The 16,494-nt window shown below is 40.7% G+C and overlaps 1 protein-coding gene across 1 annotated transcript; it reads left to right on the plus strand.

The window, feature by feature from the left end:
* The first annotated feature begins 8,552 nt into the window (after positions 1 to 8,552).
* Positions 8,553 to 16,290, plus strand: tamm41 (TAM41 mitochondrial translocator assembly and maintenance homolog). The gene is made up of 8 exons (XM_084543846.1): positions 8,553 to 9,035; positions 9,425 to 9,607; positions 9,828 to 9,920; positions 10,404 to 10,554; positions 11,074 to 11,219; positions 13,135 to 13,300; positions 13,631 to 13,693; positions 14,787 to 16,290. Exons 1-8 carry the CDS (start codon positions 8,898 to 8,900, stop codon positions 14,876 to 14,878), a joined length of 1,032 nt encoding a protein of 343 aa, XP_084399972.1. The 5' UTR covers positions 8,553 to 8,897; the 3' UTR covers positions 14,879 to 16,290.
* The last annotated feature ends 204 nt before the right edge of the window (positions 16,291 to 16,494 follow it).

A 16,494-nucleotide genomic window follows, 5' to 3' on the forward strand; every position in this document is an offset into this window, starting at 1 on the left:
ACTTGCCATGGCAACAACTAGAACAAATGCCGGCTCAATAAGCAGGAGAACAAAAGCACAGCAATAATAATAAATCAGCATAAATCAGTGAGCCAAATGATTTAACTCAAATATAGTATGACTGTGAGAATACTCCTGTAATGTTTGCAGTCCAGACTCTGACCTTATCACTGTCTACAAAGATACTCTAAGTGTAAGACAGGAGGAAATGAGGATTGACGATAACAGGTTTGCCCTTTGGAAATAAAGCATGGCACCACAGACTGCATAAAGATGGATGGTGGAACTCTCCCCAAAAGTAAAGTGTGGAAGTGTGGACGGGTCATTGATATGGGGCTCCACGGGGCTCCACTCTTGGACTGTACGACGCAGACTCTGGCTCCAAAGTCGCAAGATGGCACAGCCTGTATCCCCAGGAAAATACCATCAGTTTGGTCAATGCAAGGATGTAGCGAGACGTTGTCCATATTTATACAGTCTATGCATGGCACGCACCGACAGTCAGACGCAAATCTACTAATTGTAGCTTTAGAACAACCCAGAAATGTTGACTACTCTTATTTTTAAAATGTAACCACTGTCTGCAGTGTCGCCAGCTAAAACTGATGGTTTCCAGACCAAAAGCTGTGCAAACCCACACAAAACCGCCTAAAATATTATTCACATACTCACTTACTCACATCTAGATATGACAAAGCCATTTGATGATGTCGCATAGTCCACTAATGGGACTATGGAGCACACTCTGCTCTTTACAAAGTGACAGCTCCAACCATTGAACCACACACTGCTTGTCAAAGCCAACAATACAACAGACATCCTCCTCTTTGCACAAGCAGAGCACATTTACTGCAACTGGGCGCACACTCAAGTAGCAGCTTTTGGTTTGACTGTGCGGTCCAGCAACACTGCCACTGTCTATCGGTTCTTTCTCTTTGGGGTCAACTAAGCTGTAATTGTGCACTTTTGAGTTAAAGCCAAACTTTCAAATGATCAGCATTTGACCTATGAACCACATCATCAATCACCCATGGACCACACGCTGTTGGCTTGTTGGACTCACATCTCCATAACCACCATGCTGCTTGAATTTTCATCACCCTTCCCCCTGCATGGACAGAGAGCTATGCAAACAGAAACAAACAAGGATTCATAAATCTGGCTTAAGACTATTGAGCTTAAGACTCAGACCTTATTGGTAGATGCTGGAGTAGAGATGTTTCATCAGCAACAGAAGCAGCAACAAGTGACCAGCTGTGAGTTACAGCAAAGCTTTTACAGTCAGCAGAGCAGAAGCCAGCAAGGAAGAGCAAAACAAAATACATAAATGCAATATCAGTTAAGAATTTCATTCCACAACTATGGGCAACAAAAATACCTCTCCTCTAAAATTTCCCTACCTTTATAGGGCGGGATCTTGATTTTGCAAGTCAAGTTTTTGCAGTGTACAATGAGTAAATGCGAGAAAATTAACCACTGATATATGCTCTTGTCCAGGTTCATTCTGATGATATTGCAGTATGTAGAAGAAGAGTACAGTTTATAGACTACTGAAGATACTGTAATGTTAACGGCACCATTAAATCATTATTATGAGCAACTGCCGCTGAATTAGAATCCATAATGACTGGGGATTTATTAATAAGCCTTCCAGTTAGCGGTGAGGTGGAAATGCACCTCAGTTGCTGCTGACAAATATATTTTTTGTAGGGTGTATGCATACATATACAACAACAAATTCTTGCAAATTAAGATCTACTGTGCTATTTACAGTATCTTCACCTAAATTATATATTCATTTACATAGTTAGGTATTAGGTTTAAATGCATAGATGAAAGATAATACCTAGGAGCTCTTAGATGAGAAGTTGAGCAACTGCTGAAGGCTAAAGGAAGTGAAAAATTCCTAAACCACTGAGCCTGATTAATGTTTGCAGACATCATTTACAACAATATCAGTGAAGCATTTGTGCCATTGCAAATCAACTGAAATGATGTAGAACTAAAATCGCTGGGACACCTAACAGTACCAACCAGTGTCTTATTATCAAATGTGCATTGAAGTTTGGCTTTCACTTGCTTCTGATTCTCACACTGTGAATATTATTGTCTCACTCCCTGCTCAGTGACACCGTAAACCCTTCTGTGGAGAAGGATAAAGTCTGTTGCAGCTGTGCAGCTTCAGAGGAGAGTGTGCGTTTGTGTGTTTAATGGTGCATTTTCTTTTGATGTTCCATCACTAGGCATGGGCTGCACTGGCAATCTCCATGGCAACAGGCGTGCAAAAGCTGAAAAGATTCTCTTCATCAATTGTTGAGTTGTTGTGCATGTTTGTATCTGTGCCTGTGCTCGGACATGTAATTATGCCAGCTGGAGTACTGGGTAATGTTAGGATTGTAAGATTTGACCAATCAGTGTGATCTGCATTTTAGACTGATAGAGATTTAAATTTTAACGGCAGGATAAGTCAGTCAGTATCTTTGTCAAGCCATACACCACAAAGCTATGGACATCCAAATGAATTGTCACAAAGGCGGCTAAACAAACTCCAGGAGAGGTACTGTGTGCGTTAGATCATGTGCTACTTGCAGAGTCATTCACATAACAGAAACATCGTCTGCATCACCAAAAACTGGGGAAATCAACGTGCAATCACCACAAGCCTGTAGCTTTTAATTAGGTGCTCTTGTTCCAAACCAAAAGTTAGAAAGGCATATTTTCGTTGCTCTCATTCCAGTCACAGCAGTCATTTTCACAAAGGCCCACACAAACACTGCGAGGAAAGATGGAGGTGTGATGGGAGGATTGTCACTGTGGTTGGTTCTTCCTGTTTACTTGCTTGGAAGCACTTTGCAACAAAGAAGATTTTGTTTAACCCCTTCACTTAATTTAACAAAAAAAGACTAAAAGCGACAACTAGGATAGGCTCCGGCCACCCCGTGACCCGTCACAGGACAAGCAGTTACAGAAGATGAATGAATGAATGAATGAATGAACGAAAGACTAATAGCCTGGAAACCCTTATTGTGAAAAAAGTGTAAAGGTGAGAAACTATCGCTTTAGTGTTTACGCACATGTATTACAAAATTAAGAACAATTGTTTCTGAGTCTTAGAGCTAAAATCAATGGAAATTGTTGCTGTAGTCTTGAATTGTTAAAATGGGTTTTTATCGTGAGACTTCCAAAAGATGTGTAGTATGGCAAATCTTATTCAGACATGTTGAGTTAAAAATGTGAAACATATGCAGCCCTATTAAATGCCAAAATACGTTTGTAACAGTCATGCAGAACAATATATTTATAATTTATATTTTAAGTAATTTGTCAGTGCCTTAGAAGTGGTGAAAAATTAACTACTGTGTTTATTTAAGTTTACTTTGTCCAGGAAAACAGTGCACTCCTCAACAGATATATCCTGTAGCTCATTCATCCTCCCTATCAGGCTTTCTGTTAATTAAAGTTTCTTGCGAGGGAAAAATTAATTTAAAATAAACTCTAATAATCCTCGGAGACTATCTCTAAATGTGTGGTGGCAGTCAGTGGTTATGAGGGTTTAACTTTTGCAACAGCTTCCAAAGGGATTAGCTGACTGGGCTACACCAGCTAGTTGCCTCTGTCAGCATCAAGTGTGTTTGCAGAGAGGGCCTCTACTCTGCAGAAACAAATTAAGATTAAAGTCGTCTGGACGGGGAAGAAATGACGCCGATTATGTGCAATGCAACCTGCAAAGACAGATTGGACATGTCTGATTTTTTGAACCAGACTACAGATGTTGCAGGTTACAGATGTTTTGTAATAGCATACATTCATTCAGTCATTCATTCATTTTCTGTAACTGCTTGTCCTCTGGAGAGTCGAGGCCGGCTGGAGCCTATCCCAGCTGTCATTGAGCGAGAGGTGAATAGGTCGCCAGTCTATCGCAGGGCTAACACAGAGAGACAGACAACCATTCACACCTACAGCCAATTAACCTAACGAGCATGTCTTTGGATGGTGGGAGGAAGCCGGAGTACGCGGAGAGAAGTAATAGCCTACATTTTATCAGCTAATACTGAAGTTTTGTTTAATAGTTACTGTGAATTAAATGGTCAAAGTAATTTGAGGTTGTGTTCATTGTTTTGTCGACCTAGGTGTGATACCTCACAGCATGAAGACTCTGGGTTCGAACCCACTGGCTGACTAGGGCCCTCCTATACGGAGCATGCATGTTCTCTCTGTGTCTGCGTGGGTTTTTTCTGGGTTCTCCGGCTTCCTCCCACAGTCCAAAGACATACAAAGAGTACAAGCAGTTACAGAAAATGAATGGCTGAACATAGACTGTCAAAAGAATAATATCATTACTGTTCTTTCCTGTCCCACCTGCATTCAGATTATTTCATAAATACTACTGCTAATATATTTTAACTGAATAAAGACAGTTTGGTGGTTAAAAGGGAGAATTAATCGTATGAGAATGGCGTGATAGATTCACACTGGCTGAATTAGGTGCAGGTCAACGGAAACCATACAGAGAACGGGCTAATGTATATGTCCATGGCGGTTATCACACGGGTTAATATAACATTTACATGATGTAGTACATGATGAAAAAACATAAAAATACCCTTTTACTCCTACTGGTCCTTCAGTGTCCCTGAATTAACAAGGCACTTTAACACAGCGAGTGCTCTTGTTAGTCAGGATTCAATGACCTTATCAATATTCATTTGACTGAAGGGACGGCTCCCGGCAATTACTAAGAAGATAATATTTGTGCTGCACTTGACAATCCCATAATGAGCTGCAGACTTATTGCTAACTGTCATGAATCCACATTCAATATTAATTCATTCAAATGGATGTGAGCACTTGGAATACAGTTTTGCAGTGAAGTTTGAGGATGGCCTCGCCACACTTTTAGTGCTGGAAGTTCTATTTTACATGAATCTCGGACTTCAGATTAGTCTGCAGGTATTTAATTTCAATCATCTTCAGAGCTTCCCATGGTGCCAGAAAATGGAAAAGATGGCTACTCATGCTTTAGGTTTAAAGACAATGTTTGCTTTGACATGTCTGATTGAACAACATAAACATTAAACACCAAGAACTAAAAAACATCTAAAAGTCCGAAAGCTAATAGGAGCAGTCATTATCATTGAGATGAGCCATGCAATATGAAATTTAAATACCAGCAAACTATCCACTAACAGGATAAGTCCTGACTTTTACTGCTGTCTGTCCTATTCTTAAATAAACATCTATGTATGAATGTCGGAAACTGTAAACGACGGACAATGTACCAGGAGCTCTCTGAGTAGTACTGACAAATCACGTCTGAGTGGGCTTTGGTTGCAGGCAACAGTTCGTGCAAAGGGCAAAAGAGGCGGTCAGCTTTGTGATACCCTAATACCTTGAGTGAAAACTGCAGAGTCCTACTCCGACTGTGAACGACAATGGCGGAATAGGAAATCTGAATTTCTATTATATATTCGCTGGCTACAGCCTCAAAACACTGGCAACAGTCCATGATTGTTTTTTTTTTTTCCTCCCAGAATATTTGATTAATCAGTTTGCACCTCAGTGATGTATTGGAATACTCACAGAATCACTGATGAGAACATAGATAAAAGTCGCGCGTCATATTTCACGGCCGCGGAACAACAGCTCCTGATGCAGTTTTACGAAGAGGTGAAAGATTCAATATGAAAAAAGGCAATACTATTGCCATAATTAAAGAACGCGAGAAAGCCTGGCAGACAATAGCGGACCGGCTTAATGCGTAAGTAGTCCAAAACTGTACAATTAATAAACAGTGCTCCATTGGAACCGTCATAATTAGGCTACAATTAAAAAGGACTAAAGGAGTTACTTTTCAAGTTACTCAGGAAATGTAGAGTATGATTAAGTGCAAACAAGTATCCACAATGTGTGTTTAATCTATTTTTCTCATGTTACGTTTTTATCTATTTTATCTTTCTATCTTTAATAAAGAACAAACTTGTCTGGCCATAAAAGGGCCTGGCAGCAAGTTAAAATTAAATATAAGAACATTTTGCAGGCTGGTAAGTGACTTTAAATAAAGGGAGGCCAGTGATGGAGGGGATCAGGGAGGGACAGTAAACGACTCTGTCCCAGCCACAGAAGCTGTCCGCTTCATACAAGGTACATATTGTAGCACTACTGCACATGGAACACAATCAAATCAATAAATCAATCAATATATATATTTTTTTTTTTAAAAACTAGAAAACATTGTGGTGTCCTCCCTCTTTCATGAATGTAAAGTAGGAGCCACCAATGCTAAGCAAAATGCACACAACAAAAAGTGACATTTAAGATCTTTTATTAACTAAAGAGAGGCTAAATCCAAAAATTAAGTGAAAAAACTTGCAATATATTGCTCCCTCACGAGTCTGCCATTAGTGTTGTCTGGGAAGATGGGAGCATTTTCCCAGTCAACATCAACAGCCACTCGGGTGGGGGGCTGCAATGTTATGCAGTACTACACATGCAGCCATAACGTCACAGGCCGTGTCCGGGGGAACCCTCAGGTAGTGCAGGCACTGAAACCGAGATTTCAGAAGGCCGAATGTCATCTCGATTCGAGCCCTTGTTTTATTGTGTGCATGGTTGTTGTAGGCCTACTGTGGTGGGGTTTGGGGGTCCGCAAGGGGAGTCAAGAGGAATGACTCGCAGGCGTATCCTTTGTCTCCCAGCAGCACACCAGAGAATTCGCCTGACAATACAAGATATCATTTAGAAAACACAGCAGAGTTACACACACAATGTCCAAGGTGCTTACAGTACAAATAAAAAAAAATGTGTGGCTTACCTTGTGAAAGCCACTCGTAAATTGGACTAGCCCGAAAGACTCTGGAGTCGTGTACTGAGCCAGGCCACTTTGCCTCTAAATTGCTCACAAGGCAGTCAGCATCACAGATCATCTGAAATGTTAAGTTGTAACGTATTAAGGTCATTAAATGCACAGAATTAATTTCTGTAGGCCATAACCACAAATCACTCTTACCTGAACATTGATGCTGTGGAAGGATTTCCTGTTAATGTAATCTCCCTCATGTTCTCCTGAGGGGCGTTTGATCCTTACATGTGTGCAATCCACTGCACCAATGACGTTAGGGAAAGCTGTAACAAAGAATAGTGAGTATCCAACTGTGACTGATCAAATTAGAAACTAATGGTTGCACATTGAAATTGAGGTTACCTGCAATCTTGTAAAACCCCTTCTTGATGTAGAGGGGTCTTCTGTGGCCAGGGAAGGTGATGAATATGTTGCTAAATGATTTCAGCACCAGACAAACACGTCTTATTGTGCGGCAAATGGTTCCTTAATTGAGGTTCTTCTGCATCCCCAACAGAATAAAGGAAGCTCCCACTTGCAAACCATCTCAATGTAACACAGACCATCTGTGGTACAGTGAGAGCATGGCTTCGCGCAGTCTGGTGCTGTATTTTTGGACCCAGCAGCCTACATAAATATCTTAGTCCATCACCTGAGAATCTATATCTTTCAATGAGATAGTCATCTCCAAAGGCCAACGGGTCTGACCTGTCCCGGAAGACTCTTTCACGCCTAAATGCTCGTCTGAGGATGAGGGCTTCCTCATCCAGCACATCCTCCAAAAAAGGGCAAGCCATTATGAAGAGGGAACAGGTGAATGGGAGTTGGACCTATATATACACTATATTGCCCTCGTCACAGATTTCATTGAAAACACCTTTGCAACTTCATCAGCTGTGTTTTGTAATCTCAATTACTGCAATAAAACTCATATTTATGAAACCTCTGAGAGCAATTTGACAAGCAGTCTTCATTAGCATAGCAATATAACACTTGGCCTGAGTAATAATACTACCACTTAAATCAATATAAAAAGACTATTGAAATTACAAACAGCCAACAGATTTAAATGAAATGAGTAATGATTATATATATATGTAATATTTTAATACAGGATAATTAAAATGATGCAACATACTCAGAAAGACCATGGACATGTTGTAAAACACATTAATTCCTCACAGGATTGACGGTGGAAATACAGGTGGATCACCAGGATTAATCTTAGCCTGGCTGTTAGCCTGGTCTGGAGCAGGCTAGCTGCAGAGAATAAATCACCATAGTAACTTGGCCGGGTTAAGTTTGAGCTGCTTTCATGCAACCGACTTGAGGCTAAATTAAACCGGGATAACCAACATATCCCGGCTTAATCCCTTATCTTGGTTTTGTGCAATACCCCTCTGCTCTTAATTAGTTTTAGCTAGGGTGTACCTAATAAACTGGCAGCTAAGTGGATTTATACTAGCTTTAAAAGAAAAATAATAATAATTCCCACGTTAATTATAACTTTAACTTTGCACTACACAGAAAACAGTTGAAGTATAAAGAACAGGTTAGCATGACCTCACTCTCTCTTAGCTAAACTTGATAGAAAACTGCCCTCTGCTGGCTACATTTAAAGCCCTTCAGATTTCCTCTAATCGTTTCCCGAGCAATAAACAACAGCAATGTGTAGAAATATTTAACCACACCCGCAAAATAACAAAATTACCAATATTCTACGTTTCTTAATGGTAGTTTAATGGTTCCGGTTGCTTACCTTCCATCTCCGACTCCATTTCCCGTCATCCCACAGGAGGTCCCACCGGAACCTGTGACGCATATTTCAGTCGACAGCAGCTGACCCAAACTGTCCTGATAGATGGAGTTAAGGGAGTAAACGGGTTATTTTAGTGCTATTTATGGGCTATAATCGTGTTTAGAGTCACCGAGCCTCTCCGTCTGAAATGTACCTCTTACTTTATGCCGCCGGTAATTTGTTTCACACGTAGTTTTGTTGATTTTCTTGTCGCTAACCTGCTCGTGTTATTGCCGGACAGGTGCTGTGTGCTAGTTCGAAATGACTCTTGCAGCTTTGCACAACACCGGCGTGCTTTACAGAAGGATATTGTCACAGTTTCCTCAGGACATTAGCTTAGCTTTTGCCTATGGGTCTGGCGTTTTTAAACAGCATGGGACCAACCAAGGTCAAATGGAGGTAAGAGACATCCGACTTAGCAGATTCCAAACATCAAACATGTGACATTAAACTTGTTCTTTGACTTTATTGTCACATTGAAGTAAGTCAATCCATGTCCTGCTGTATTTCCTGTTATTTTTCTTTTCTTCTGTATCAATATTCACATTTTTCTCAGATATAAATAGTTTATGTTATCATGCAATATAAAATGTACTCAGTTTAATAGAACAGGTAATCTTTAGAAACACAATTTAATCACTTATTCACAATATTATTTAGTATAATTAAATAATAATGTCAGTACTGAATTATTCCCCCACCCTCTGGATCATCAAAATGGACACCGTGTCCTAATTTGACATATAATATGTGATGTTCCTCGCTGTGCTTACCTCGGACACATACAGAAGAACATGCTGGACTTTGTGTTCGCGGTGGACGACCCAGTCACGTGGCACACCATGAATCTGCTGCAGAATCGCAAACACTACTCCATCCTCAAGCTGCTGGGTCCCACAAAGATCAGCTCCATACAAAATGAACACGGGGCTTCTGTGTACTACAACACACTGGTGCCTGTGGACGAGAGGGTAAGTCGCTAGATTCTTTGTAAATTATGAGATGAAGGCACTTGGCTCGAAGATTGAGCCGGCATCTCTTCATGTATGTGTTCATCTGATGATCATGTGTTTGTATAAATCATTCACTCTAATATTGCATCCAAGATAATTGATCTGGTGATGCTTATGGAAGAAAAATTGGGATATTTAGATTAATTTATTAATGACATGTTTTTCCTCCTCTTCTCAGATAATCAAGTACGGTGTGATCAGTACAGATTCTCTTATTGATGACCTGATGCACTGGAAGACCATGTATGTTGCTGGACGCCTTCACAAACCGGTCAGTGTGCTGATCAGACTGTTACCTGTCCTGTCTGATATATCAGACAATTTATTTCCGTGTCTGTCCACGGACCACCTTGTCTACCTCGACTTCTACCAGTAGCAGCTTGAACTCTGCTCAGCAGTTCTGTCACTCTGTATTTAATGTTGTCGTTGCGAGTGATGCTGAAGGCCACTAATAAGTCAAATTTGAGCTGGCACAGCATTCGTACTGAGACACATCTGTAGAAATCGCATTTCATGCCACCTCTAAATTGTGGTTTAAAGGCGACTGACAAAAAGTTGCATTTCATATTATTTTTTTGCTGTCCCCAGTGTCAAAAATTTAAATATATTTCAATAAATGCCAAAAAAACTGATTTGGACAATCTTAGCAAAGGCTTAGTGACTGTTGGTTTTATTCAGCTGAAGTAAATACCTACTTATTGAAATCTTGTCAGGCTTGCATGCATGCTTATGCCCTGCATGTGTTGCTGTGCAGGTGAAAATGCTGGTGCAGAGCGAGAATGGAAAGCTCCGTGCCGCCTTGGTGGCAAATCTGAAGAGTGCTGTGACGGCTTCCTTCCTCATGCTGCCAGAGAGCTTCACTGAGGAAGACCTTTTCCTGCAGATAGCTGGTCTTTCTTATGCTGGTAAGAGGCTTACGACTTCCTGAACGTTTCACAATGTGTACTAAATGTTTATTAACTTTCCCACAGCGGTTGTATTAATTTCACTCAGAAAATAGTTTCTATTTCGTTCTTACATTCTGTCAGTGTTTGCTTGCTAAGAATGTGCTAACAGAGGGAGTGTTATCATGTAGATTCCCCAAGCAGTGTTTCCCACAAAATTTCGTAAGAGATGCTTTCAGGAGCAAGCATAACATTGTTTGAAACGTGCAAAAATATTTCCGATTCGTTATGAGACCATGGTGGAGTAAATTAGACCCTGGCAGGCCCCCATAGTATTAACATTATGTGGGAAACACTGCCAAGCTATAGTGACAGAATGTAATGATGTACGTGCTAATGAGTATTAAACACTACTGGAAACTTTATATAGGGAACTAAACAGGTGAAGGTGTTTAATATTAACCATCTTAACTTTGACAGGATGTGTTGGACTTTGTTTTGTTCCTGTTAAGGGAAAACATTATGTCTGTTTCTCTGAAGGGGATTTCAGGATGGTGATCGGAGAGGATAAATCCAAGGTGGCCAATATTGTCAGAGACAACATTCAGCACTTCAGGACCCTGTATAGTAACATTCTGCGGGACTGCCCTCAAGTGGTCTACAAACCTCAACAAGGAAAACTTGAGGTACGACACTGTATGCAGACAAGCGACAAAAGACGTGCACAGAACACCTACACACCTACTCTTATCATCTCATCTGACATTCGAGCAACGGAGCTGAACTTGGATGTTGTGTGCTTTATCTACAGACGCATGCTACACTATGATAATACCAAAATCATGTTAAGAGTCAGAAACTCATTAGTTGTTAGTTTAATTCTCCAAAACCAGTTTGACAGTCTGCAGCATTCTCTGAGCCTCTGGACCAAATACCTCAAAAATAATTTGCTTAAAATTGTGACACCGATCAGGCATAACATTATGACCACCTTCCTAATATTTTGTAGGTCTCCCTTGTGCCTCCAAAACAGTTGTGGGGGCTTTTGGTCCTATGGGTTGAGCGGAGGGGCCTCTGTGGATCGGGCTTGTTCCAGTGCATCCCACAGATACTTGATCAGTTTGTGATCTGCTGAATTTGGAGGCCAGGTCAACACCTTGTGCTGTTCTTCATGTTTTTTTTGAGTAGTTCTTAAACCATTTTTGTGTGTGTGCCTGTGTCAGGCTGCATCCTGCTGGGGAGTGGCTGCTGCCATCAAGGAGTGTCATTGCTATGGGGTGGGGGTGCCTGGTCTGGTCTAGGTGGGTGGTACATGTCTAAGTAACATCCACATGAATGCCAGGTCCAAAAGTTCCCCAGCAGAACATTGAATTATCACAAGATGGTCAATGTTATTTACTTCTCCTGTCAGTGGTTTTAATGTTGTTGCTGATCGGTGTATATTAAGATCGTTAGCTATATTTCCAGAAAGACACACGGCTGCCCTCTCCATCTTAAAATTGTTTATTATCCGTGTGTCAAACTAATGAAGACGGGTTCAACCAACTGAACTACAGTTACATTAGTAATTAATATAGTGTGGAAATGTTAGCACATGTAGTTACATAGGTACACCTTCCTCTGTATTTTACTTGGTGTACTTTTTAACTGCTGCCACCACTCCCCTGCTAGAACAAGAAAAATACTCATCACCTCAGGCATCACAGCTCTCTGGAATAACATGTTTAGTAAGTGGGTAGGAGGATCATTTTAGGGCAAGGCTCTGTGTATACAGTGTATTGTTTGTGTGTGCAAGGCTTGTGTGCGTATTATCTTTTGGGTTGAACGGCGCCTTGGGGAATTGTACGACGTGAGCTGTGCCGGGAGAATGCTTAAACGCATGGACTGCTTTTACTCGCTTGCAGCCCTTTGCTTTTAGCTTGTTTGTCAGTGCCGTTGTGGGAAACCATTGACAGAAATGTGTGTCATCTCACCCATGGGTCCAACCAGAACAGGACTCATAACAAACTCATGATTAAGGCTCTTCATCGTCTTCGGGCTGTATTTTATTTCATTCGTTTCATTCGAACATTAAAGTTGAAATTTGAAAATATAAATCATTTAATCCTTTCCTGCAAAACTAAAACCTTGAAGATAGCTGAGGATAGTTGGCTACAGTATACTCGCTCTTATCTTTTCTGTTGTGCGTCATATCTTTGTTCAGTACAATATACGGTTCAGGATAGACTGATAAATCAAGTATTTATAGAGCCACAGATATGTTAGAGGTAATGCAGTCTGTCCTCCAGAAAGCAGAGGCAAATTGATGGATTAGCATGTCTTTTAGCTTTTGTCTGAAACAGGTTGTATAACATAAATAAAAGAAAAAGAAGGAAAAGACTTCACATTTAATCTCAGCTAATAAATATTGAGTTTACAATATCCTCCAGAAAACACTTAAATACTATATAATGAGGTGTGTGTTGATGGTTCATTACAGGCAAATTTGTGTTCATTCATAATAACAGTATATTTATTGCTCTGCACTTGTGTCTGATCAGTCAGACGTGCTGTTCAGATATTAGCCGTTAATTTACTTCTTTCTTCTCTGTTTTCCTGCAGGTTGACAAAAGCCCCGAGGGCCAGTTTACCCAGCTGATGGCGTTGCCCCGCACTCTTCAGCAGAGGATCACAAAGCTGGTTGATCCTCCGGGGAAAAACCGGGACGTGGAGGAGATCCTGCTGCAGGTGGCTCAGGACCCCGACTGTGGAGCGGTTGTGCAACAAGGTACGGATGAAAGATGGCCGGTCTGCTGCGGGATCCGTTCTCTCGAGATGACTGAAGAAACATTTGTGTAAACAGAGATTTGGGGATGCAAAAATTCTCATTTGTCATTTTATATATCTGTAAATAAGAAAATAATCATTTATTTCTTGTGTGAGAGTTAATGATAGTAAATAGAAAGCAAAAAAAGTTTTATTCTCTATGGAGAAATAATGTCTTTAATAGTTGTTTATGGAGGCTGTACCTGCAGGATTTATGCCATCATATTAGAGAGTGATGAGATATTAATTGTGTTATGATTACATGTTTTGAGCACTGTCTGTTACTCCTCAGGTATCTCATCCATTGTGAAATCCTCCAGTATAACACAGAGTATCAAAGGCATTGCTACAGCCGGTAAGAAGTAATATCTATAATCCTACATTAATGTATTCTTATGCTGTGTCAGTCTTCTTCTTTTCCTTTCGTATTTTCCCTTGAGGGGTCGCCACAGTGAATCATCTGCTTCCATCTCGCCCTGTCCTCTGTATCCTCTTTCACACCAATTACCTTCATGTCCTCCTTCACGACGTCCATAAACCTCATCTTTGGTCTTGACCAATACATTCTCTATCCCTCCTCTGAACATCCTCTCTAACTTGATATCTGAAATATCTCACGTGAGCTGTCCCTCTAATGTACTCATTTCTGATCCTGTCCATCCTGGTCACGCCCAGAAAAGACATCAACATCTTCAACTCTGCTACCTCCAGTTCTTCCTCCTGTCTTTTCTGTTACTTGCTTTCAATTTAGATTAAATGATAGCCCTGTGATGTTTTTATGCTAAGTTACAGCTAACTTGGTTTGGCTGCTATCTTACAAGGTTGCTGGATTCTCATGAGATTCTCAAGATCAGGATATCCATATCGCCAGGCTTTGGTTCTTCAAAACGAACCATATTTCGATATCAAGGCCGTGACCCACCGAGCCGATGGTCAGACGTTTTTCTGTGTCGGCCCATAGGTGAGCGTCTGTGGCCCTAGATTTTGCAGCGTGTCCTGCACCATGCCACTAGTTGGACCCCTGTCGGCAGCTTTTCAGCCTGTTGAATTAAGAGCAGAGTGTGTCGGAGAGAGAGACCTGATTGCCTGATCAGGTTAGAAACTGATAAGATAAACAGACGCGAATAAGTTCACAGGACACACAGAAGGCTCATCTTATTTTGTATATCTTTGTCTAATCCGAACAGCTCCCATCTAATAGTAACTCTTCTTGTTTCCCTTTTTGAATGACAAATACAGACCAGCCTGAGACAAGCCTGAGAATGGTGTGCCTCTTATCTTTAATTAGCAATTAATTATTTGATGAACCATCTCTAAAGTTTTTTTTTTTTTTTTTTTTTTAAACCTTTCACTGTGTCGTAGTGTCTGCTTTAATGCAGAAATGGTGTCCTTCCAGTGTGAGTGTTAACGTTGATTGCACTGTTGTGCCCCCCCCCCCCCCCCCCCAGGCTTGTGGAAGACGGTGTCCTACAGCTCCAAAAAACTGATGAAGATGTGGAAGGGCTGGAGGAGGAAGCCGCCTGTCTCGCAGATGTCCTGATCCTGTCTTTCTTTTCTTTCTTTTCTTTTTTAACCTGGAGCCTGTCCGTCTTTGTTTTTGTCACTCAGACAACCCAACAATGTCCATCCTCTGGTCTGGTTGTATCACTCTGTAGACCCTATGACCATTCATAAGCCTGTGTGTGAATAGTTTAGAAGCGTTCTCATTAAATCCATAAAAGCTGTAGAATAAAAGGTGACATTTCCCGAGTCGACCTGAATTATGGCTGACATTCAATGGTACTAAAGACCGGGCCTCAATGGATGATGACTACGGTGACTCATGAGGTGCTACTGAATGGACAACATGGGCACAGAATCTTCATGAACACAGTTTGAAAAGCATACCTCGCGTTACATGAGGAAATGGCTTAGGACGTCCTCTGGTTAATCATACGAGTGTCACATCTGTGCATTTTTCTGTGTGAATCGTGCTTCCTACCTAGTAGATGACAGATGGTGGGCAGCTTTGTGCAGGTTGCACACACGCACGCGTATGAAGACACTTCACACATGACTTCACCAGAGATCGCCAAACCTTCATCTCTGCACTCTTTGTGTTTTGTCAGTATTCGTTCATTGGTTCAGCTCGCGATTAGGAACAGGTGAAAGTGGAAATAGCTGTAGTGTAATTCAGCCACAAGAAATGGGTTTAATAAACTTTTTGCTCACAGCATCTGCAAGGATTTTCTCTTCAGTGGTTTTGTTTTCCCCAGAAAATCCAAAAGCCAGTTCACAGTGTGAAGAGAATTATATTTATTCTGACTTATTGGACTTTTAATTTGGTTTAACAGACCCAGTGTAACACATTAATGTCTACATTATAAGTCGCAGAGTGTAAATGTCTCTGCAACACACTTAGAATGAAATATGCAATACATTATTCCGATGCTGCAGTTTTATTTGAGATCATTTTTCTGTGTTTTCATTCAAATGTATCATAGGACTTTTTCCCAATAGTAGTTTTGATATGAAAAGAGAGCACAGGTACGTTTTACTATGACTAGACAAAATGTTACATATTGCAATTAACTAAATATGCACATAGCTAGAGAGTGCATGTATTTTTACTACAATCGCGCAAGATAAGTACAGAGCACAGGGTGCATTTTTTTTATAGAAGAATGAGGAGTGTACATATAGATTTTTGTCTTTCATTTCCTTTTTATAATCAAAAATAAAACATCACGTGAACAGTATCGCTTACTACTTGGTACTGTTTGTTGTCAAGTCACCTTTTTATTCATCACTATATGAGTCATATATCAGTTATGGACACATGAATCATTCAGAGGCAGGTTTACATTACGTCATGTCACATAATGCCATTATCTAATCTCTGTACTTTGGGACAGCCTGCTGAGCACACAGATTTGTCTTTGGCACTTTAAGGGCAGCATATTTTTTTTTTCCACGAACTGTATCATCCATCTCTGCTCCTGTGATTTATTTACAGTTGAGAGATAATTCAATTAAATTTGATCTATTTAGCATCAGTAGCAGTCACAATTAACTCAAGCTGCTTTACAGAACCCAGAGCCTGAAACCCCCGGAGCAAGCGCTAAGTCGACTCTGCCAGGAAGAAACCTTGAGCTCATATGGAGGGGACCCGTCTGC

Source organism: Chelon labrosus (assembly GCF_963514085.1).
Source record: "Chelon labrosus genome assembly, chromosome: 4".
Taxonomy (NCBI): domain Eukaryota; kingdom Metazoa; phylum Chordata; class Actinopteri; order Mugiliformes; family Mugilidae; genus Chelon; species Chelon labrosus.